Source organism: Culex quinquefasciatus, chromosome 2, assembly GCF_015732765.1.
Source record: "Culex quinquefasciatus strain JHB chromosome 2, VPISU_Cqui_1.0_pri_paternal, whole genome shotgun sequence".
Classification (NCBI taxonomy): domain Eukaryota; kingdom Metazoa; phylum Arthropoda; class Insecta; order Diptera; family Culicidae; genus Culex; species Culex quinquefasciatus.
In genome coordinates this window covers 218,090,128-218,107,933 of record NC_051862.1, presented here as the reverse complement: position 1 = coordinate 218,107,933, position 17,806 = coordinate 218,090,128, and the positions used below count along the sequence as shown (strand labels likewise).

The following is a 17,806-nucleotide window of genomic DNA, read 5'->3' as shown; positions in this document are numbered from 1 at the left end:
CTGAAATTGAGTCGGTTTGGTTGAAAAACAATGCGTGTCACGTGTGTCTTCATCGGAGGTCCGACGCTCACCGAACTTTTTTTTTATTTTTTTATTAAAATTTTATTTTTCACGCAAATTTTATTTGAGAAGCAGCTTTTCCTTAATATTCATATTCCATCAGACCTCTGTGCCCACTTTTCAGCTGTTTTGCGATGATGGGTTCGTCCCCGGACAGTCTGCGCTCCGTGGCGGACCCGATTTGCGGTAGCAACCTCCGCCGCAGAACTGTGTGCGCGGAATAAATTTGCATTGTAATTTATGGTATTTAGCGTAGAATTTATTTTATAACGGTGATCGGTTGGGCAGCAGCAGCAGCATAAAGTGTTGGGGCCTTTCTCCTCATCGCGTTATGCTGCTACTGTTTTTGTTGCTGCTGATGTTGTTTGCGAACGCGCAAATTAAGGGCTTACGAGGGCAGATTAGCGGTGTCCATCCCGGGAGAGAGAGAGAGTGAGGATGATTACGGCTGTTGTGGACTTAATGTTTTGCAAACATTTTAATGCATCCTTCGTGATGGGAGGGCAAATTGGTTGGTGGGAAAAATGGAGGGTAAATCTTGTTAAGTGTTTTGAATATGCATAAAATCATAATTTAAGTGTGGCCAATACAAATTTTGATTTGAAGTTTTTGTCTTCAAACCATTCTAGATTTCCAAAACGTCTAAAATTTGAAAATATTTTTTCAGAAGGTTGATTAGGGGCCATCCATAAACCGCGTGGACACTTTTTTGGTAATCTCAACCTCCCGCCCCCCCTCGTGGACAATTGTTCATACAAAAAAAAATCTTTTTGTATGGAACGTGGACAATCTGCCCCCCCCCCTCTAAAGTGTCCACGTGGTTTATGGATGGTCCCTAAAGTTGATTGGTTAAATCTTAGAAAAACTCTGATTTTCATTATCAACCACCAAAGGTCGGACCAACTATTACCAGAAAAGCAAAGTGTAAAAAATATTTCAGCTTTTAATATAGAATATATTAAAAATACAATAAAAATGAACAACTTCGTTGAAAAATTTAACCTTAAAATTGCTATAACTTAAAATCGGTGTACTTAATTAAACATTTTCAAGAGAACTTTTTGATTTTGAATTCAACTTAACATCTAATATTGATTTTGCGGTCTTAAGCCTCTACTGCCCAGATGTTTTTTTTATAATAATTTTTATTTTTTCTGTGTTCAGGAGGTCATTTTGAACAACTTTTGTTGTACAAAAAACTTTACTTCTCTTGTTTTATGTTGTTCTTGCTTTATTTTTAGAATTTTAATTTGCATTTATTTTGTTTAGTTTATGTTGTATTTTGCCTATTCTACCACATTCTATTATTACATTTTTCCTTTCTAATTTTTTTCATGTTTTTACAATCACATTTTAATTTTTTTGCTTGTTTGTTCACATTTTCTGCTATAAAATGGCATATTGTAAAAACGTAAAAGCATAGTCTGAGAAACTAGAAAAATACTGCATACTTCTTCAAATTAAAATATAGGAAATGTTAGTAAATAACAAAGCCAAAGTTGACTCCTCAAAATTCACATTTTTGTAACATTGACAAAGTCACGTAAATCAAGTCAAACCTCCAATCCAACAATTTTCTTAAATTTTAAGAGTTCTTCTGCTTTTTAAAGATCAATAATTGTTTGAACAAAATTATTTAAAAAATTGGTGTTTGGCGAATTTGTAGATCGAAGCCCGTCTAGATGCGAATTGGGTTGTAGGGTTGTAGTTGCACTCTCAAAACTTTTCAAAAAAAAATTTCTTTCTATTCAAAACTTGGCCAAAAACAAAAAAAAATCCGTCATGCACAGCTCATACTAAAAATGTAAAAAATTCTTAGGCTATACAGTTTGTCAAAATCGGGTTTTTATGATAGCCAAAATAGTTTTTTTTATATTTTAGTATTTTTTTCTGATTAGTTATATTCTACAAATTGGCCATATTCTACAAATTGGCCAAAGACACCAAATCGATCAGAAAATCTCAATAAAAATAAAAAAATGCTTTGTTCAATTCAATGTGTCGTAAGAAAATATGAATCCTCCTTTAAAATATGTCCAAGTCATTTCTTGCCAGCCATATCTCTTCCACAAATTCATTATCTTTTCTCAACGAGGAAAAAACTCATCTCAAACCCAAAAGTGGTGCATTCCAGCCGAACATAAACCTGTTTTCTTGCCCGAGGCTCCCGATTCTGGTCTCCGGTGTCTAATGAAACGTCTCCAGGACACATTTCATAGCGCAGCTCGAACGGAAAGAAAAATCCTTTCCCCAAACCAACAAAGGATCGGGGCCAACGCCAACGACGCTAGAACAAGAAATTCATTTAAAGGTGCATCCCAGCAGCCCTGGGGGGAAAATATCTTTCGAAAAGAAATTGCCTCGAGAGAATTTTTCCCAGCGCCCTCACCAGACAATACACTCGGTAATGGGATTTTCTGCCTCTTCCGGAGCGCTTCCGGAACGGAGGACCAAAAGCGGCACTCGAAAAGTGAGATTCGGCTTCCGGTTGAAAAATTGAGAGAATGAGCGAGACAAAAAAAAGTTTGGAATAAATCCTCCTTGGTTCGGGTTTTTTTTTTCCGGGGGAGAAGATTGCAATTCGCTTCGCTATTGTTTTTATGAAAAATTGAGAGAAAAAGTGCACTCCACCGAAAATAAATAGAACGAAGCTGAATAAACACAATCTCCTGGTGGCGGCGGTTACGCCACACCGCACCGGAAGATGGCGAGAGCGGGAGTAAAAAATGGACCAAATTGCGACATTTCAATTAGGGCCATTGGGGCAAACTAGTTTTCGATTTTCCCATTTTCCAACCACGCAGCAAAGTGTTTTTTGTTCTACAAGGTTGGGAACATTTTTGGTCAATAAATTTCGGCTGCAATTTGTCTTCCACGGCGGCGGTTCTTGCCACACAGAAACACAGCTTGCTCTGATTTCATTTTCTATTATTTTTAGAGGGAAAGGGATTTTCCCAAGAAAATCTACGACGACGACGACGAACCAAGGCTTTTCGTGGCGTTTCAAACTTAACGGTTGAATTAAGCATTGTTTTTGTTTTCTGTTTTCCGGGGATGTTGTGAAACAAAACAGAGGAAAATAAAGAAGCAAAAAAAAAAAAACGCCAGCTGAGCTAAACCAAACTGTGCGCATAAACAACCGTGGGCCAGCTTGCTTCAGAGAGTGGCTTAGAGTTGTGAAAATGTTTGTAAATATTAGAATATAATATTTTCATGCTGAGCACACTTTTTTGACGACGGGTAACGATTGGAATTTTAAAGCTGCTAGAGCTATACTTGGTGCAGATGGGCAAATTGTATGAAAAATACATGACATCTAAATTAATTTTTGATTTAATTTCAAATTTCAAGTATCTTGTAACCAAATTTTAGGCTACTGTATAAAACTCAAAACCGTCATCATGGAGGACAATTTTCCCATTTTTGTAAGACCTACTCTCACCCTAGACCCAATGTCACCCCTGATGACGAAACTTTCTTTCTTAATTTGTTCTCAGATTTTTAGAGTTTTTATTCAAGATTTTTTTTGCAATTTTGATTCCAGGTGTTTATTAAACTAAATTTCACATTTTGATCAGTTTTGAAGCTTTTCACAAAAAATATTTTTTTTTATTTATTACAAAATATCAATTTTGGTAAATTTAATCTCTTTTGATTTTTAAAAATAATATTTTGATGTGTTTTTGTGGACAAATATTCTAATTTTTTTTTCTTCATTTATGATGATTTTATGATTGATTTTACGAATTTACTAGTTTTTGCTCCGTTACAAATATTAAAACACCAAATATTAAAACACCAAAAAATCAAGGGAACAAAATATTTCCGAAAAATAAAATTTTCATTGACAAAAATGTACTTGATTTTATTGTATACTGGAAAACATTTTTATTTTTGTAATTATTCAAACTTCAAAAGGGTTTCCAGCATCGTGTCAGACTTTTCACTAATCCGGATTTACTTGGATTTTTAGGAAGTAATTCAGTAATTTCGTATTTACCCAGTAAGTAACTAGTGCTTCTAGTAATTCCTGATGATTCTAGTAATTATTGATAATTCCATGATTCAGGGTGACCACTCAACTCTAATTTTCAAACGTGTAGCTTTTAATCTTTGTGTCAATTAGAATTGGCAAAAAGTTAACATAACTTAAATTAATGTGTTATTTTTAATTTTATTTTATTTTAAATCAAAGAACGCTTTATACATCCCTGGGCTTTGTCATAATGAGTGTCATAGGTTTGATGCTTGTTTGGCAAAGAGTATGATTTGATTCGATGTGGAATTAAAATCGAAGTGTTCAGTATATTGCTGAAGCTTCCATTTTTATACATGGACACCACTTCATGCTGCGAGAACCCACTTTGGCGCAGTCTCAGGGCTTAATCGATGGCCGGTAAGCTGTCATCGAGACAAGGAGGTTCTCCGATAGTGGAAATATCACATTTGTACAATGAACCACTACATACGTGATTTTTCCCTATCTTAATGTGGGTGTCAGGTTAGGATGCGGGTTTTTTTAAATTTAGTTTTTGTAGAATTTAGGATTTTAACTATAAATATCAACTTTTTATACTTTGTCTTTAGTTATTTAGGGACAAAATTAGTAATAGCGAATTTAGTAATTCTATCAGAATCGGTGATTTTCATTCAAGTCGCATAAAAACCATTATGAGTAGAGTCTCGATCAATCAATAGTGAAATGATATCGGACTAAGTTCGTTGATCTGTTGAACTAACGGTTGTCGGATTATGATTGTATCGACCATTGTTGCGAATCGAGGATCTACTGGAATTCTGACGATCAAATGGTCGTCTCTATTTCAATTCACGAGTTGTAAAATATGAAAAATTTTTTTAAAGAAGCCAGACAGGTTTTACAAGAAACGTTTTTTTGGCTATTAATTAAATTGTCGGGGATTTAAATCTAGTATTCAATTCAAGTTAGGTAGTTATCCGCAAATGAAAATTGGGACTTATATGAATAATTGAACATTTTGGACTTATGAATGACACACAACTGTGCATTTATTCTAGAGGCAGATCCATACAGCGTCAGTGTTTATTTGGTCGAAGTGTACTAATTCATTGGCAGATCTGATTCTAGTTGTAATGTACGACAAGACTAGTGACGGACGTGACAGGACGAGGGCCCAGTTTAGAGGTTTCGACATCAACGATGTGCGGCTGGATCACCCTCTCAAAAAAAAAAAAAAAATCAAAGAACGCTTTATACATGATTGCTTGTATTATTCTTTCAAAAAAAAAAATAATAGAAAAATAACAAGGAATTCGTTTAAAAAAAAAGTGTTTTCCAAGTTCCTTTTTTTGGTAAAATTTGATTGTGAATTTTTGAATCCATGTTAATTTATCTAGTTGTTAGTATTTTTTTAATTTTTTTTCCTGTAATAAATTAAGTTGGATTACATTTTATTTTTAATCACTTATGTTATGAAAAATGTTTTACGAGACAAATTCTTAAAACATTTTTGAAATAACTTGAATCAAAATTTCTTGGATTATTTTTTTGCAATTTAAATTTTTTTTTTCATGTTTTCAAAACGTAATTTTCTTCCATTTATTCATTGAGAACGAACAACGATTGGATTTTATTCAATATTTAAGTTTTCCGATAACTGAAAATCAAGCTTTATTCATACTAATTTACCCACATTCACAAAAATGTTTGAGGTAAACAATTGTAAAAAATATTTGAAACAATTTGTGAATTAAGTTGAACAAATCAAAAACTTTACCACAAAAATCATTGCCAAACTTAAGTTAGAATCTTTTCAAATATTCAGTTAATGTGACAAAATGATACAGTATATTTACTTTACGCTGGCCATACTCGTTGAAATCAGGCTGTTTATTATATTAGTTTTTTTATTAGCTCGGTTTTTGTATTAAGTTAGATGTTACCTCTTGTTTGATAAACAAAAATATGAAAATCTCTTGATTCATAATCAAATGTTATTAAAATCTGTGCCAAATGCATCGAATATTTCTTAGGATTTTTAATGTCTTAAATAGCCTTTTCATTATCAAATACGTTGAAATAGTGAAGGGACCATAAATTTCAGGGTGGTTAAAAATCTTCGTGAGTCTATCTTCAAAAATACAACGCAGAATTCGAAAAGTGAAAATATATGTGTAAATCCAGTATTTCCAGAAGAAAGTGCAAAGATTTATGTAGGATTCACTCGGTGAGAGCAATTTAGATTTCCACGAAATCCGTGAAAATCGCGATGATTTTTAATCACCCTGAAATTAAAACTAAGTTACTAAAGAAGAATTGAGTGAATTTAATTTGAAAATTGTACAACATATTCAAGAGTTGGAAAATAATTTTCAATAAAGTATGCTTGGGATTCCCGACTTTTTGACAAAAAAAAACAACAAATTACCGACTTTTTCCCGACTTTCCGACTTGAGTGACCACCCTGAATTGATTCTTTTTTGGGAAATCATTCTATTTCAATTATTTAACAATAAATTAGCTATTTTAAATAGTAATCTCGATAACACTTTTTTTAATCTATTTTTTGTTTATTTATTTTTATGTTAGAAGTTGCTCTCGGATTTTGAGCAAGTAATCAAGTAGTATCGAATCGGAGGGGAATTTCAGAGAAATTTGTTGAAAATTCCCCGTTTCCCGGGAATTTGGTAACCCCGGGAAATCGGACGCTCTAATTACTTACCTTAGTTATGTTCACTAATTAATTACAGTGTGATAATTAATAATCAGAAGTTTATTAGTTCAGTTCATGTCACAGTTTATTCAGTTATATTTACATGTCTTTGTACTCTTGTACCGTCTTCAAAATCAAAAACCAAGCAATAAAATCAAACAACCACTTAACCTGGCATGGTCTTCGGGTCTATATGACCCAAGAGCATGATAAAAGTTATCGTAACTTTTGACCTTTGGCACTTACAGAGCTGAAATTTTATGACTTTGTGTATCTTACCAAGACACACATTTGAGCCAAAATGGACTTCCGGTGGCCACCGGAAGTGTCCCCCAGAAAAAAAGTCACACTTATGGTACTCGGGTCTATATGACCCAGAAATGTTTTTGGCTGCCAAAATTCGGAACCTTGACCGATTTTGGATGTCTTGACAGCAAATGAAAGGTTAGAATGTCTACTTTGCGATTCTGACTGGCAGAACCGGTTTTGGGCACTGTGGCCACTGGGAACCTGCTACAACCGAAAAAAGTCCTTTTTGAGGCCCCGACTTTGAGGACCTGTATCTCCGGAACGATAACACATAGCGGGTTGCTTCCAGTTGCATTTGACGGGTAATAACCTCAACTTTAAGCTCCCGTAGAGATGATTTGTCAAAAGTGGACACCGGTCCCGTTAACCCGGAACATCCGAAAAACATGATTTTTTCAGCTTTTGTTATAAAATCAACACATTAGTCAATTTTTTCAACCGGATTTTTTGTAAATCATTACATACGCACACTACATACTACCCCTGACTGTTTGGAATCGTTCCGGCCAACTGTGGCCAATCCGGAACCGGTTCCAGGGTACCACCAAAACGGTTCCAATAATGGTATCGCTAGAAACCCGTCATGTTGCATATCAAACTTCATGAAATTGAAAATTATGACCATCTGAGGTCATGCCGATATCCTCTGACTCAACCTGGTCATGCTGGAACCGGTTACCGGTGGCCAGTGGGGGACACTTCCGGAGTATGCAGGAAGGCATATCATGCGACATATCAAACGTCATGAAATTGAAAATTATGACCATCTGAGGTCATGTCGATATCCTCTGACTCATCCTGGTCACGCCGGAACCGGTTACCGATGGCCACTGGGGGACACTTCCGGAGTATGCAGGGAAGCATATCATGCGACATATCAAACTTCATGAAATAGAAAATTATGACCATCTGAGGTCATGCCGATATCCTCTGACCCAACCTGGTCACTCCGGAACCGGTTACCGGTGGCCACTGGGGGACAATTCCGGAGTATGCAGGGAAGCATATCATGCGACATATCAAACTTCATGAAATTGAAAATTATGACCATCTAAGGTCATGCCAATATCCTATGACCCAACCTGGTCACGCCGGAACCGGTTACCGGAGGCCACTGGGGGACACTGCCGGAGTATGCAAAGAACCCTACCATGCGACGTATCAAACTTCATGAAATAGAAAATAATAACCATCTAAGGTCATGCCAATATCCTATGACCCAACCTGGTCACGCCGGAACCGGTTACTGGTGGCCACTGGGGGACACTTCCGGAGTATGCAGGGAAGCATATCATGCGACATATCAAACGTCATGAAATAGAAAATAATGACCATCTAAGGTCATGCCAATATCCTATGACCCAACCTGGTCACGCCGGAACCGGTTACTGGTGGCCACTGGGGGACACTTCCGGAGTATGCAGGGAAGCATATCATGCGACATATCAAACGTCATGAAATTGAAAATTATGACCATCTAAGGTCATGCCAATATCCTATGACCCAACCTGGTCACGCCGGAACCGGTTACCGGAGGCCACTGGGGGACACTGCCGGAGTATGCAAAGAACCCTACCATGCGACGTATCAAACTTCATGAAATAGAAAATAATGACCATCTAAGGTCATGCCAATATCCTATGACCCAACCTGGTCACTCCGGAACCGGTTACTGGTGGCCACTGGGGGACAATTCCGGAGTATGCAGGGAAGCATATCATGCGACATATCAAACTTCATGAAATTGAAAATTATGACCATCTAAGGTCATGCCAATATCCTATGACCCAACCTGGTCACGCCGGAACCGGTTACCGGAGGCCACTGGGGGACACTGCCGGAGTATGCAAAGAACCCTACCATGCGACGTATCAAACTTCATGCAATAGAAAATAATGACCATCTAAGGTCATGCCAATATCCTAAGACCCAACCTGGTCACGCCGGAACCGGTTACCGGTGGCCACTGGGGGACACTCCCGGAGTATGCAAAGAACCCTACCATGCGACGTATCAAACTTCATGAAAAAGAAAATTATAACCATCTAAGGTCATGCCAATATCCTATGACCCAACGTGGTCACGCCGGAACCGGTTACCGGAGGCCACTGCCTGGGGGACACTGCCGGATATCGGCATGACCTTAGATCAGTGGTCCTCAGCCAGCTGATCATCGCGGGCTAATTTGGAAATTTGCCCCAGAGTCGTAAACAACATGTGAAATATAAATAAAAAATAAGTTGTGGAGTAGAATAATTTGAAATTGAAATTTTGACAAACAACTAAATTTTTGACAACATAGAAATTGTCGCCAGTTATACATAATCAATTGAAAAAAATTCAACATTTTCTCATCATATTTCATGTTTTAAAATACAGTGGACTCTCTGGCTGTCGATCTTCTCGATATCAATATTGCTCCAGCTGTCAATAATTTTTTCAGTCCCTTCAAATAGATTGCTTTGATTTTTCATTCTATAATTTGATAACTCCCGCTCTCGACGGTCCCTTCAATATTGACAACGAGAGAGTCCACTGTATAATTGTTGTACATATATTTTTTTGTTATATTTATAATAACTTTTTTTTGTTGATAATTATTTTCTTGGTTTTGCGTACACATTTGGTTTGATTGTTCTATTTAAGCTTTGAACGTTTTGCTATTTTTTTCAATGATTTTTTGAGTGAATTTTGAAGTAACAGTAATAAGTTTTGAATTATTCGTATGTTATAGGAAAAAAAACATTTTTTTGAAATTTAGAAGTTTATTTTGCTTCGAAAAATTTGTATTATTGAACAAGATAAAAAAAGTGTTTTTTCAATGATTTTGAAATTTTTTAAGATCTTTTCGTACGAAGTATAATATTTTCGTTTCATTTTGAACCATAAGGGCACAAAAAACAAAAACAAATCAAAAATATAATCAAATAGAGTTTTTATGTTCTGTCGATTTTTTAGGATAACAAATTTGAACCAAATTCATATTTTATAATTTCTTGATTCAATATTTCTAACAAGTTTTAGTCAGAAAGTGATGTGATGTTTAGAACTGTTGGATATTGATTTATTCTTAGTATTTTTAGCAATGTGATTCCCAGATAATACAAAGTTTTTGTCACACTATCACATTCATAAATTAATATTTTTAAAGGAATGAATGTTTCATATTAATTATTTCCAAATTTAGAAATTTAATCGTTTTATAAATTCTTCAGGAAAATAATGGACCACCAGTTTAATACTTCCCACGATCCTATAATTATTGTAGAAACCAGAAATCAATTATGGTTATTTCGTAAAAAAAAAACATATTTATTCTTTTTAAAGAAACTTAGTCCATGATTTCTCTTGCGAACTTCATATGAGAATGCAAAGTGGGCCGGATTCCAAAATAATTTCAAAACCATCCCGAAGGCCGTACAGAAGACCTCGGTAAGCCACATACGGCCCGCAGGCCGCATTTTGGTGACCACCGCCTTAGATGATTATAATTTTCAAATTCATGAAATTTGATGCGTCGCATGATATGCTTCTCTGCATACTCCGGAAGTGTCCCCCAGTGGCCTCCGGTTACGGCGTGACCACGTTGGGTCAGAGGATATCGGCATGACCTTAGATGGTCATAATTTTCTATTTCATGAAGTTTGATATGTCGCATGATATGCTTCCTTGCATACTCCGTAAGTGTCCCCCCGTGTCCACCGGTAACTGGTTCCGGCGTGACCAGGTTAAGTCATAGGATATTGGCATGACCTTAGATGGTTATAATTTTCTATTTCATGAAGTTTGATACGTCGCATGGTAGGGTTCTTTGCATACTCCGGCAGTGTCCCCCAGTGGCCACCTGTAACCGGTTCCGGAGTGACCACGTTGGGTCATAGGATATTGGCATGACCTCAGATGGTCATAATTTACAATTTCATGAAGTTTGATACGTCGCATGATATGCGTCCTTGCATACTCCGGCAGTGTCCCCCAGTGGCCTCCGGTAACCGGTTCCGGCGTGACCAGGTTGGGTCATAGGATATTGGCATGACCTTAGATGGTCATAATTTTCAATTTCATGACGTTTGATATGTCGCATGATATGCTTCCCTGCATACTCCGGAAGTGTCCCCCAGTGGCCACCAGTAACCGGTTCCGGCGTGACCAGGTTGGGTCATAGGATATTGGCATGACCTTAGATGGTCATTATTTTCTATTTCATGAAGTTTGATACGTCGCATGGTAGGGTTCTTTGCATACTCCGGCAGTGTCCCCAGTGGCCTCCGGTAACCGGTTCCGGCGTGACCAGGTTGGGTCATAGGATATTGGCATGACCTTAGATGGTCATAATTTTCAATTTCATGAAGTTTGATATGTCGCATGATATGCTTCCCTGCATACTCCGGAATTGTCCCCCAGTGGCCACCGGTAACCGGTTCCGGAGTGACCAGGTTGGGTCAGAGGATATCGGCATGACCTCAGATGGTCATAATTTTCTATTTCATGAAGTTTGATATGTCGCATGATATGCTTCCCTGCATACTCCGGAAGTGTCCCCCAGTGGCCATCGGTAACCGGTTCCGGCGTGACCAGGATGAGTCAGAGGATATCGACATGACCTCAGATGGTCATAATTTTCAATTTCATGACGTTTGATATGTCGCATGATATGCCTTCCTGCATACTCCGGAAGTGTCCCCCACTGGCCACCGGTAACCGGTTCCAGCATGACCAGGTTGAGTCAGAGGATATCGGCATGACCTCAGATGGTCATAATTTTCAATTTCATGAAGTTTGATATGCAACATGACGGGTTTCTAGCGATACCATTATTGGAACCGTTTTGGTGGTACCCTGGAACCGGTTCCGGATTGGCCACAGTTGGCCGGAACGATTCCAAACAGTCAGGGGTAGTATGTAGTGTGCGTATGTAATGATTTACAAAAAATCCGGTTGAAAAATTGACTAATGTGTTGATTTTATAACAAAAGCTGAAAAATCATGTTTTTCGGATGTTCCGGGTTAACGGGACCGGTGTCCACTTTTGACAAATCATCTCTACGGGAGCTTAAAGTTGAGGTTATTACCCGTCAAATGCAACTGGAAGCAACCCGCTATGTGTTATCGTTCCGGAGATACAGGTCCTCAAAGTCGGGGCCTCAAAAAGGACTTTTTTCGGTTGTAGCAGGTTCCCAGTGGCCACAGTGCCCAAAACCGGTTCTGCCAGTCGGAATCGCAAAGTAGACATTCTAACCTTTCATTTGCTGTCAAGACATCCAAAATCGGTCAAGGTTCCGAATTTTGGCAGCCAAAAACATTTCTGGGTCATATAGACCCGAGTACCATAAGTGTATGTACGAAACGAAGACCATGGCCAGGTTAATTAACCGCATAATGCGCCGGCCCAGCTCGCTGCAGCGTTCCCATCTCAGCCTCAAACAGCACATCATTAATCGCCTTCTCCGCCAGCATGCGCTGATCGTTCGGCAGCTGGCGCAACTTCATGGCCACGTTCCTCCCGTACACGTCGAACCGATCTTCCGCCGGCGGCTGGTACAGGTAACTTCCGTGGAACGACGAGTGCTGCGCCGAGGTGTCGTTCGAGTGGCCGGACATGTTCACCGTCAGCGGATCGACCGACGACGCTTCCGGCTCGTTGAGCCGTTCGATCATCAGCCGCTGGATCTTGCGCGGCGGTTTGACGTCCTTCTCCGGCGAGTGCGGCTTGAACTCGATCATGTAGTCTTCCTCGTCGCACATTTCGTGCGCCTCCTCCTCCCCGTCGTTCGTGTCTTCGGGGTGGTACTTTTCGCTCTCGTCATCTTCCTCCTGGTCCTCTTCAGAACTCTCCTCGCCTTCGTTGTCCAGGAACGCCAACAGGTCAAAGTACCACAGCGTCGTGCGGTAGTTCGGATTGGCGCGGATCTTCTTGATCTCCTTCCGGTATGGACTTCGCAGGCTGTTGATCTGCTTCACGACAGCGTACGCGTCCGCGTCCGGTTGGATCTCCTTCAGCTTGTTGGCCAACTTTTGGTACGCTTCGGCTTTGAGCTCCCGGTTGCGGTACTGCTTCGAGTTGACCTTCCACAGGGTGGGTTCGCTCTCGTACAGCTGGATGAACTCGCGCAGCACCTTGCGCTTGTTCAGGATCTGGGCTTTGGTCTTGCGGACGGGCACTTTGGCGGGTTTGATGTCCTAGGGGAGAGAGGGAGAAAATATTGGTTATCAGACATTTTTCAAAAAAAAATATAATGGAAATGAGATTTTCAAAAAAGTGTCACGTGGTTTGTGGATGGTCCCGTTCCAAAAAAAATGATGACAGGAAAAGTAAGCAGTTTCACAGCGGAACTCCATATAAAAACGTTATGCTCCAAGTCATCTTGCAAGTTTTTGACAGTTGCATAACAAATCATTTTGTGATTAAAATCACGTTCAAAAATTATCAAAACAGCCTTTTGAAACAAAAAAGTCATGCTTGTGCTTGAACAGCTTCCATTGTTAATGTTTACAACTGGGATCATTCGAAAATCACGTTACGCCCTCTGAATTATCATCCCACCGTTTTGAAGCAAGAATGTCCAAAATTTGGCACCCTCATGCCATTTCCCCGTACACGGGACACTCCTAAATCGATTGATTGCCACCTTTGGAACCTACTTCGTCACCGTTCTCCTCCCCTGCTTCTCCACCCTCCTCGCCCTCTTCCGGCGTCTCCGAGTCCTTCAGAAAGTCCAACAGGTCATAGTACCACAGCACCGGCTTGTACTTCGGATTGAGCTTCACCATCTGGGCCTCCTTCCGGTACGGCGACCGGATCGTGTTAATCTTCTTCACCACACTGTACGTGTCGGCGTCCGGATCGACCTCGCGCAACTTGGCCAGCAGTCGCTCGTACGCGGCGGCCTTCACCTCCCGGTCCCGGTAGGCCCGCGACTTGACGCGCCACAGCGCCGGCTCACTTTTGTACACCTCGATAAATTCGCGCAGATTATCCTGCAGAAACTTGGGCGAATTTCTTGCACTCATTTTGACCGCAGATTTTCTCACTTTTCGATTCCGAACTGATGCGCTTGGTGTTGTTCTGCAAACGAAGATGGCGAACTTTGCTAGAATACTGCAGAGGAGTTCGTTACGAGCGAACGTTTTGCTGCGCAGGTTTCACAAACACAACTGTCTGCAGAGGTGGTGTGCGTGCAAACGGTTGGCAGAGAACAGTGGAAAGCACGTGGACTGAAACAGGCCGAGGTGGTGTGCGTGCGCAGTAGGCGGACGCCGGTAGGTACACTCAAAACAGAACTACCCGAGGGTGGGTAGGAATTTTAAAGTTGAGATAACTTCTACCAACAGTTTTATTAGTGAAAATTGATCAAAATATACAAACCACATAATTTTCCGCCGGTACGTGCGACTCCTCCATAAAGTCCAACTCCTTCCAGTACCACAAAACCGGTTGATAGGTCGGATTAGCATCAAGCTTCCTAACTTCAGCCCAATAACTGCTCCGAATCGTGTTAACCCTCTTAATCGCGGCCCACCGGTCAGCCGACGGATCAAATTCCTGCATTTTAGCTATCAAACGCTTGTAAGCCCGTTCTTTGAGCCACCTATCGCGATGTTCGTTCGATTTGAGTCGCCAAATGCACGGTTCACTCTTCAGAACGTGCACAAATTCGACCATATTTTGGCGTAATTTCTTGCGATGCAACATAAACTGCTCCTTTCGCGTTAGCTGTTCCGGTTCTTCGTCGCACGACATTGTTATTAGCACTGTTCTGCAGCGGCCCGATTTTCGCTCTGCTGCAGTTCACGGACTTCTGCGCAGTTGAGCGCGGTCGTAGCAGGCGGTGAACCGTGTGTTGGTGAGGAACAGTTTTATGTTACCAATACTACTGCAGGTAAATTGGTTCGAACAGAACTCTGTACTTGCTCGTTTCAATTAGGACTTTTTTGAATTTAAACATAAATAAAAAAAAGACGTAAAAGTGACTCACCTCCTCTCCCGGCACCGGCTGGTCGTAGTCCTTGATGAAGCTAATCTCGTCGTAGTACCACAGCCCGGGCTCGTACGCCGGATCTTCCCGCACGCGGCGCCACTCGATCAGGAACTTCTTCCGCATCACGTTGATCATCTTGATGGTGGCCCACCGATCGGCCGTGGGTCGAACCTGCTGCAGCCGTTCCACCAGCCGGGCAAACCCGGCGGCCTTCAGGTCCTGGTCGCGGTACTGCCACGACTTGGTGCGCCACACGGCCGGTTCCGACTTGAGGATGGCGATAAAGTCGACCAGGACGTCCTCCGGGATGGCGGTGATTGACTGTTTTTTATTTGGGAATTAAGAAAAACTCTAAATTTATAGCTTCTAAAATTACAAAATATTCAAAAAGATTTTTTCATAATTTTACTATTTTTTATTAAAACTTAGAAAAAATACTAGATCTTTAAGAATAATTTTTATGGATGATAAATGAATCTTAATAGATGAATGGAGTTTTTCAAAAAACTCTAATTGTCTGTAACGATTTTTTTAATTGCGAAAAAATTAAAATGAAACTAGATTTCAAGCCCAATTTTTAACATTAAAATCAAAAAATATTATAAAATGCTTTATACTTTTTGACCGTTGTGCAATTTGCTAAATAAAAATAAATTTATGATTATATTTTTTTTCTGAAGTTTTACGTCTTTTCAGATTTGTTCTCCCAAAAATCAAAATTTATAAAAAAGATTTAAAAAGTTTTATTAAAAATTAATAAATAAACGTTATGCAATACGTTATAAATAATTTGCAATCAATTTAACTTTTTTCAATCAAAATTTAAAATTTTCAGCATCAAAACCTCCCGGTCTCGGTACGTTCATAAAAAAATTAATATATTTTGTCACATTATAAACCTGCACAAAATATTCAATGCATAAAAACATATTTGACAAATTTAGTCTTTATTTAAGAGAACATAATATTTTTTAATGCATGAAATTTTCATTAAAATTTTAGAAAATATCTGTTTATTTCTTTTTGCTGAATTTATTGTTTTGTGTTCAAGGTATTTTCAATATCTTTCAAAACATAATTTTAGATTGTTTCCTGAACCAAAATTATACTGATAACGATAAAAATTTCATGCTTTATACTTTAACATTTTCATCGATTTGAATTCTTCATGAGGCTGTATCTCAAAATTAATGGTTCAATTTTCAAAACTTCAGAGAGAAAAATTGTTGAAAACTAATTCTTTTCAAGAATTTTTATTAACTGTTATTATTTAAATGCAGAAATAACAAAAAGAAAAAAAAACGAAAAATTATACCTCAAACTTGCTTTAACTTCAAATGGTACATTTTATCAAAAAAAAAAAAAAATAATAAGTATTTTTTGAGTGCAAATTTAATTTTGCTTTCAAAAATGACGTTTTAATTTTGTTGTCCATGTTTTCGACATTTTACAAAACGTGATTTTTATTCAAAAAATCATATTTCATAAACCAGATTTTACACCATCACGTACTATGGCTCAGAAAATGTATTTTTTTAGTCCTAAAACATATAAAAAAATCGAAAATTGAAAAAACATACAGTCTAGGCTCGATTATCCGAAGTTTCGATGTTCGATTTTCCGATGGTTTGGGACTTCGAATCACGACAAAAAAAGATTTCGTATTTTTTAATTTTCTTGTTTTTAACATGTAATACGAGTTCTGGGACCCCATTTTAGTCAAATTTGAACATTTGATTGCCTTTTCAATTAAAATTTGCATTTTTCGATATGTTTTCACCGCCATTTTGGCCGCCAACTTGGATTTAAAAATTCTAAATCATTTTAGAGTAGTTTAACGGTCATACTTAAGGTTTACAAAAAAGCTACAAAAAAAAAACATTTTTCTTCGTGATTCGATTATCCGAAGTGAAATTTTTCTGAGGCCTCCGGATAATCGACTTTAAATTTTAGTGATAAAAGGTTAATAAAAAACATTTTTTTCCGTGTACCTTTAAAATAAAAAAAAAATTACCTGTTTTTTCCGTTAGGTCGTAATCATAACCTACAATCATAAGTGTACTTTGTACGCACTTTATTACGACACTTCTATGAAACGCCAGAAACACGTGACTTCCGAAAGGTTAAGAGAGTACGACAGTTTTGAAATATAACCGTTACACATTTTATGAATGACCCCCCGAAACCCAATTTCCCCACTCACCTCATCCCCCGAGTAACTTTCATCCTTGACGTCATCGTCCTTCAAAAACTTGTGCACCAGCGGAAAGTACCACAAACTCGGCTCGTAGTCCGGATTCTCCTTGACCACTTTGGCCTCGCGCCGATAATTGCTCCTCAAGCTGGCAATCTTCTTAATCACCGCGTACCGGTCCGCGTCCGGGTTGACCTCCCTCAGCTTGGCCACCAGCCGCTTGAACGCCTTGTCCTTGCCTTCCTTCAAGTTCACGTTCGCACTGTACAGCGACGGTTCGCTTTCCCAGATCTGGATGAACTCCGTCGTGTTGTCTCGGTTTGCGGCGCGATCCATTTTTTTAGTCGCGGAATTTTCGCCAATGCTTGCACAGAATGACGCGTCCGAAACTACTGCGAGCAAAATGTCTGCGACTCGAAGTGCTGTGCCGACGGCACCAATACTACTGCGCAGCGGCGGTGTGTACAGAGCGGGGTGTGCGTAGAATCGGTGTGTTTTGATGTGGTTTGTCTGTTGCTACCAATACACTGCTGTACGGCCGGCGTCGTTTACACTGTGAACGGAGTAGGCAC

The 17,806-nt window shown here is 39.1% G+C and overlaps 2 protein-coding genes across 7 annotated transcripts in view; one reads left to right on the top strand and one right to left on the bottom strand.

The window, feature by feature from the left end:
* The window catches only part of LOC6053464 (probable G-protein coupled receptor Mth-like 1), a 234,845-nt gene that overhangs the window by 138,804 nt on the left and 78,235 nt on the right, over nucleotides 1-17,806 (top strand). The gene's annotated exons all lie outside the window — the stretch shown is intronic.
* LOC6032163 lies at nucleotides 6,820-17,666 on the bottom strand. 3 transcript variants are annotated; one of them, XM_038251415.1, is made up of 4 exons: nucleotides 17,244-17,666; nucleotides 15,038-15,361; nucleotides 12,430-13,241; nucleotides 6,820-6,922 (listed from the first exon to the last, which is right to left on the bottom strand). In XM_038251415.1, exons 1-4 carry the CDS (start codon nucleotides 17,568-17,570, stop codon nucleotides 6,919-6,921), a joined length of 1,467 nt encoding a protein of 488 aa, XP_038107343.1. In that variant the 5' UTR covers nucleotides 17,571-17,666; the 3' UTR covers nucleotides 6,820-6,918. The 3 variants fall into 3 exon arrangements, with proteins under 3 accessions (XP_038107343.1, XP_038107344.1, XP_038107345.1); XM_038251416.1 differs by lacking the exons at nucleotides 15,038-15,361; nucleotides 17,244-17,666 and adding an exon at nucleotides 14,428-14,867; XM_038251417.1 differs by lacking the exons at nucleotides 15,038-15,361; nucleotides 17,244-17,666 and adding an exon at nucleotides 13,704-14,214.

Coding starts and splice junctions, on each gene's coding strand:
- LOC6032163 (XM_038251415.1), bottom strand. CDS start 17,570: ATGGATCGCGCCGCAAACCGAGACAACACGACGGAGTTCATCCAGATC. Junction 15,362..17,243: donor AAAGTTACTCGGGGGATGAG/GTGAGTGGGGAA, acceptor AATAAAAAACAG/TCAATCACCGCCATCCCGGA. Junction 13,242..15,037: donor AGCCGGTGCCGGGAGAGGAG/GTGAGTCACTTT, acceptor TCTCTCCCCTAG/GACATCAAACCCGCCAAAGT.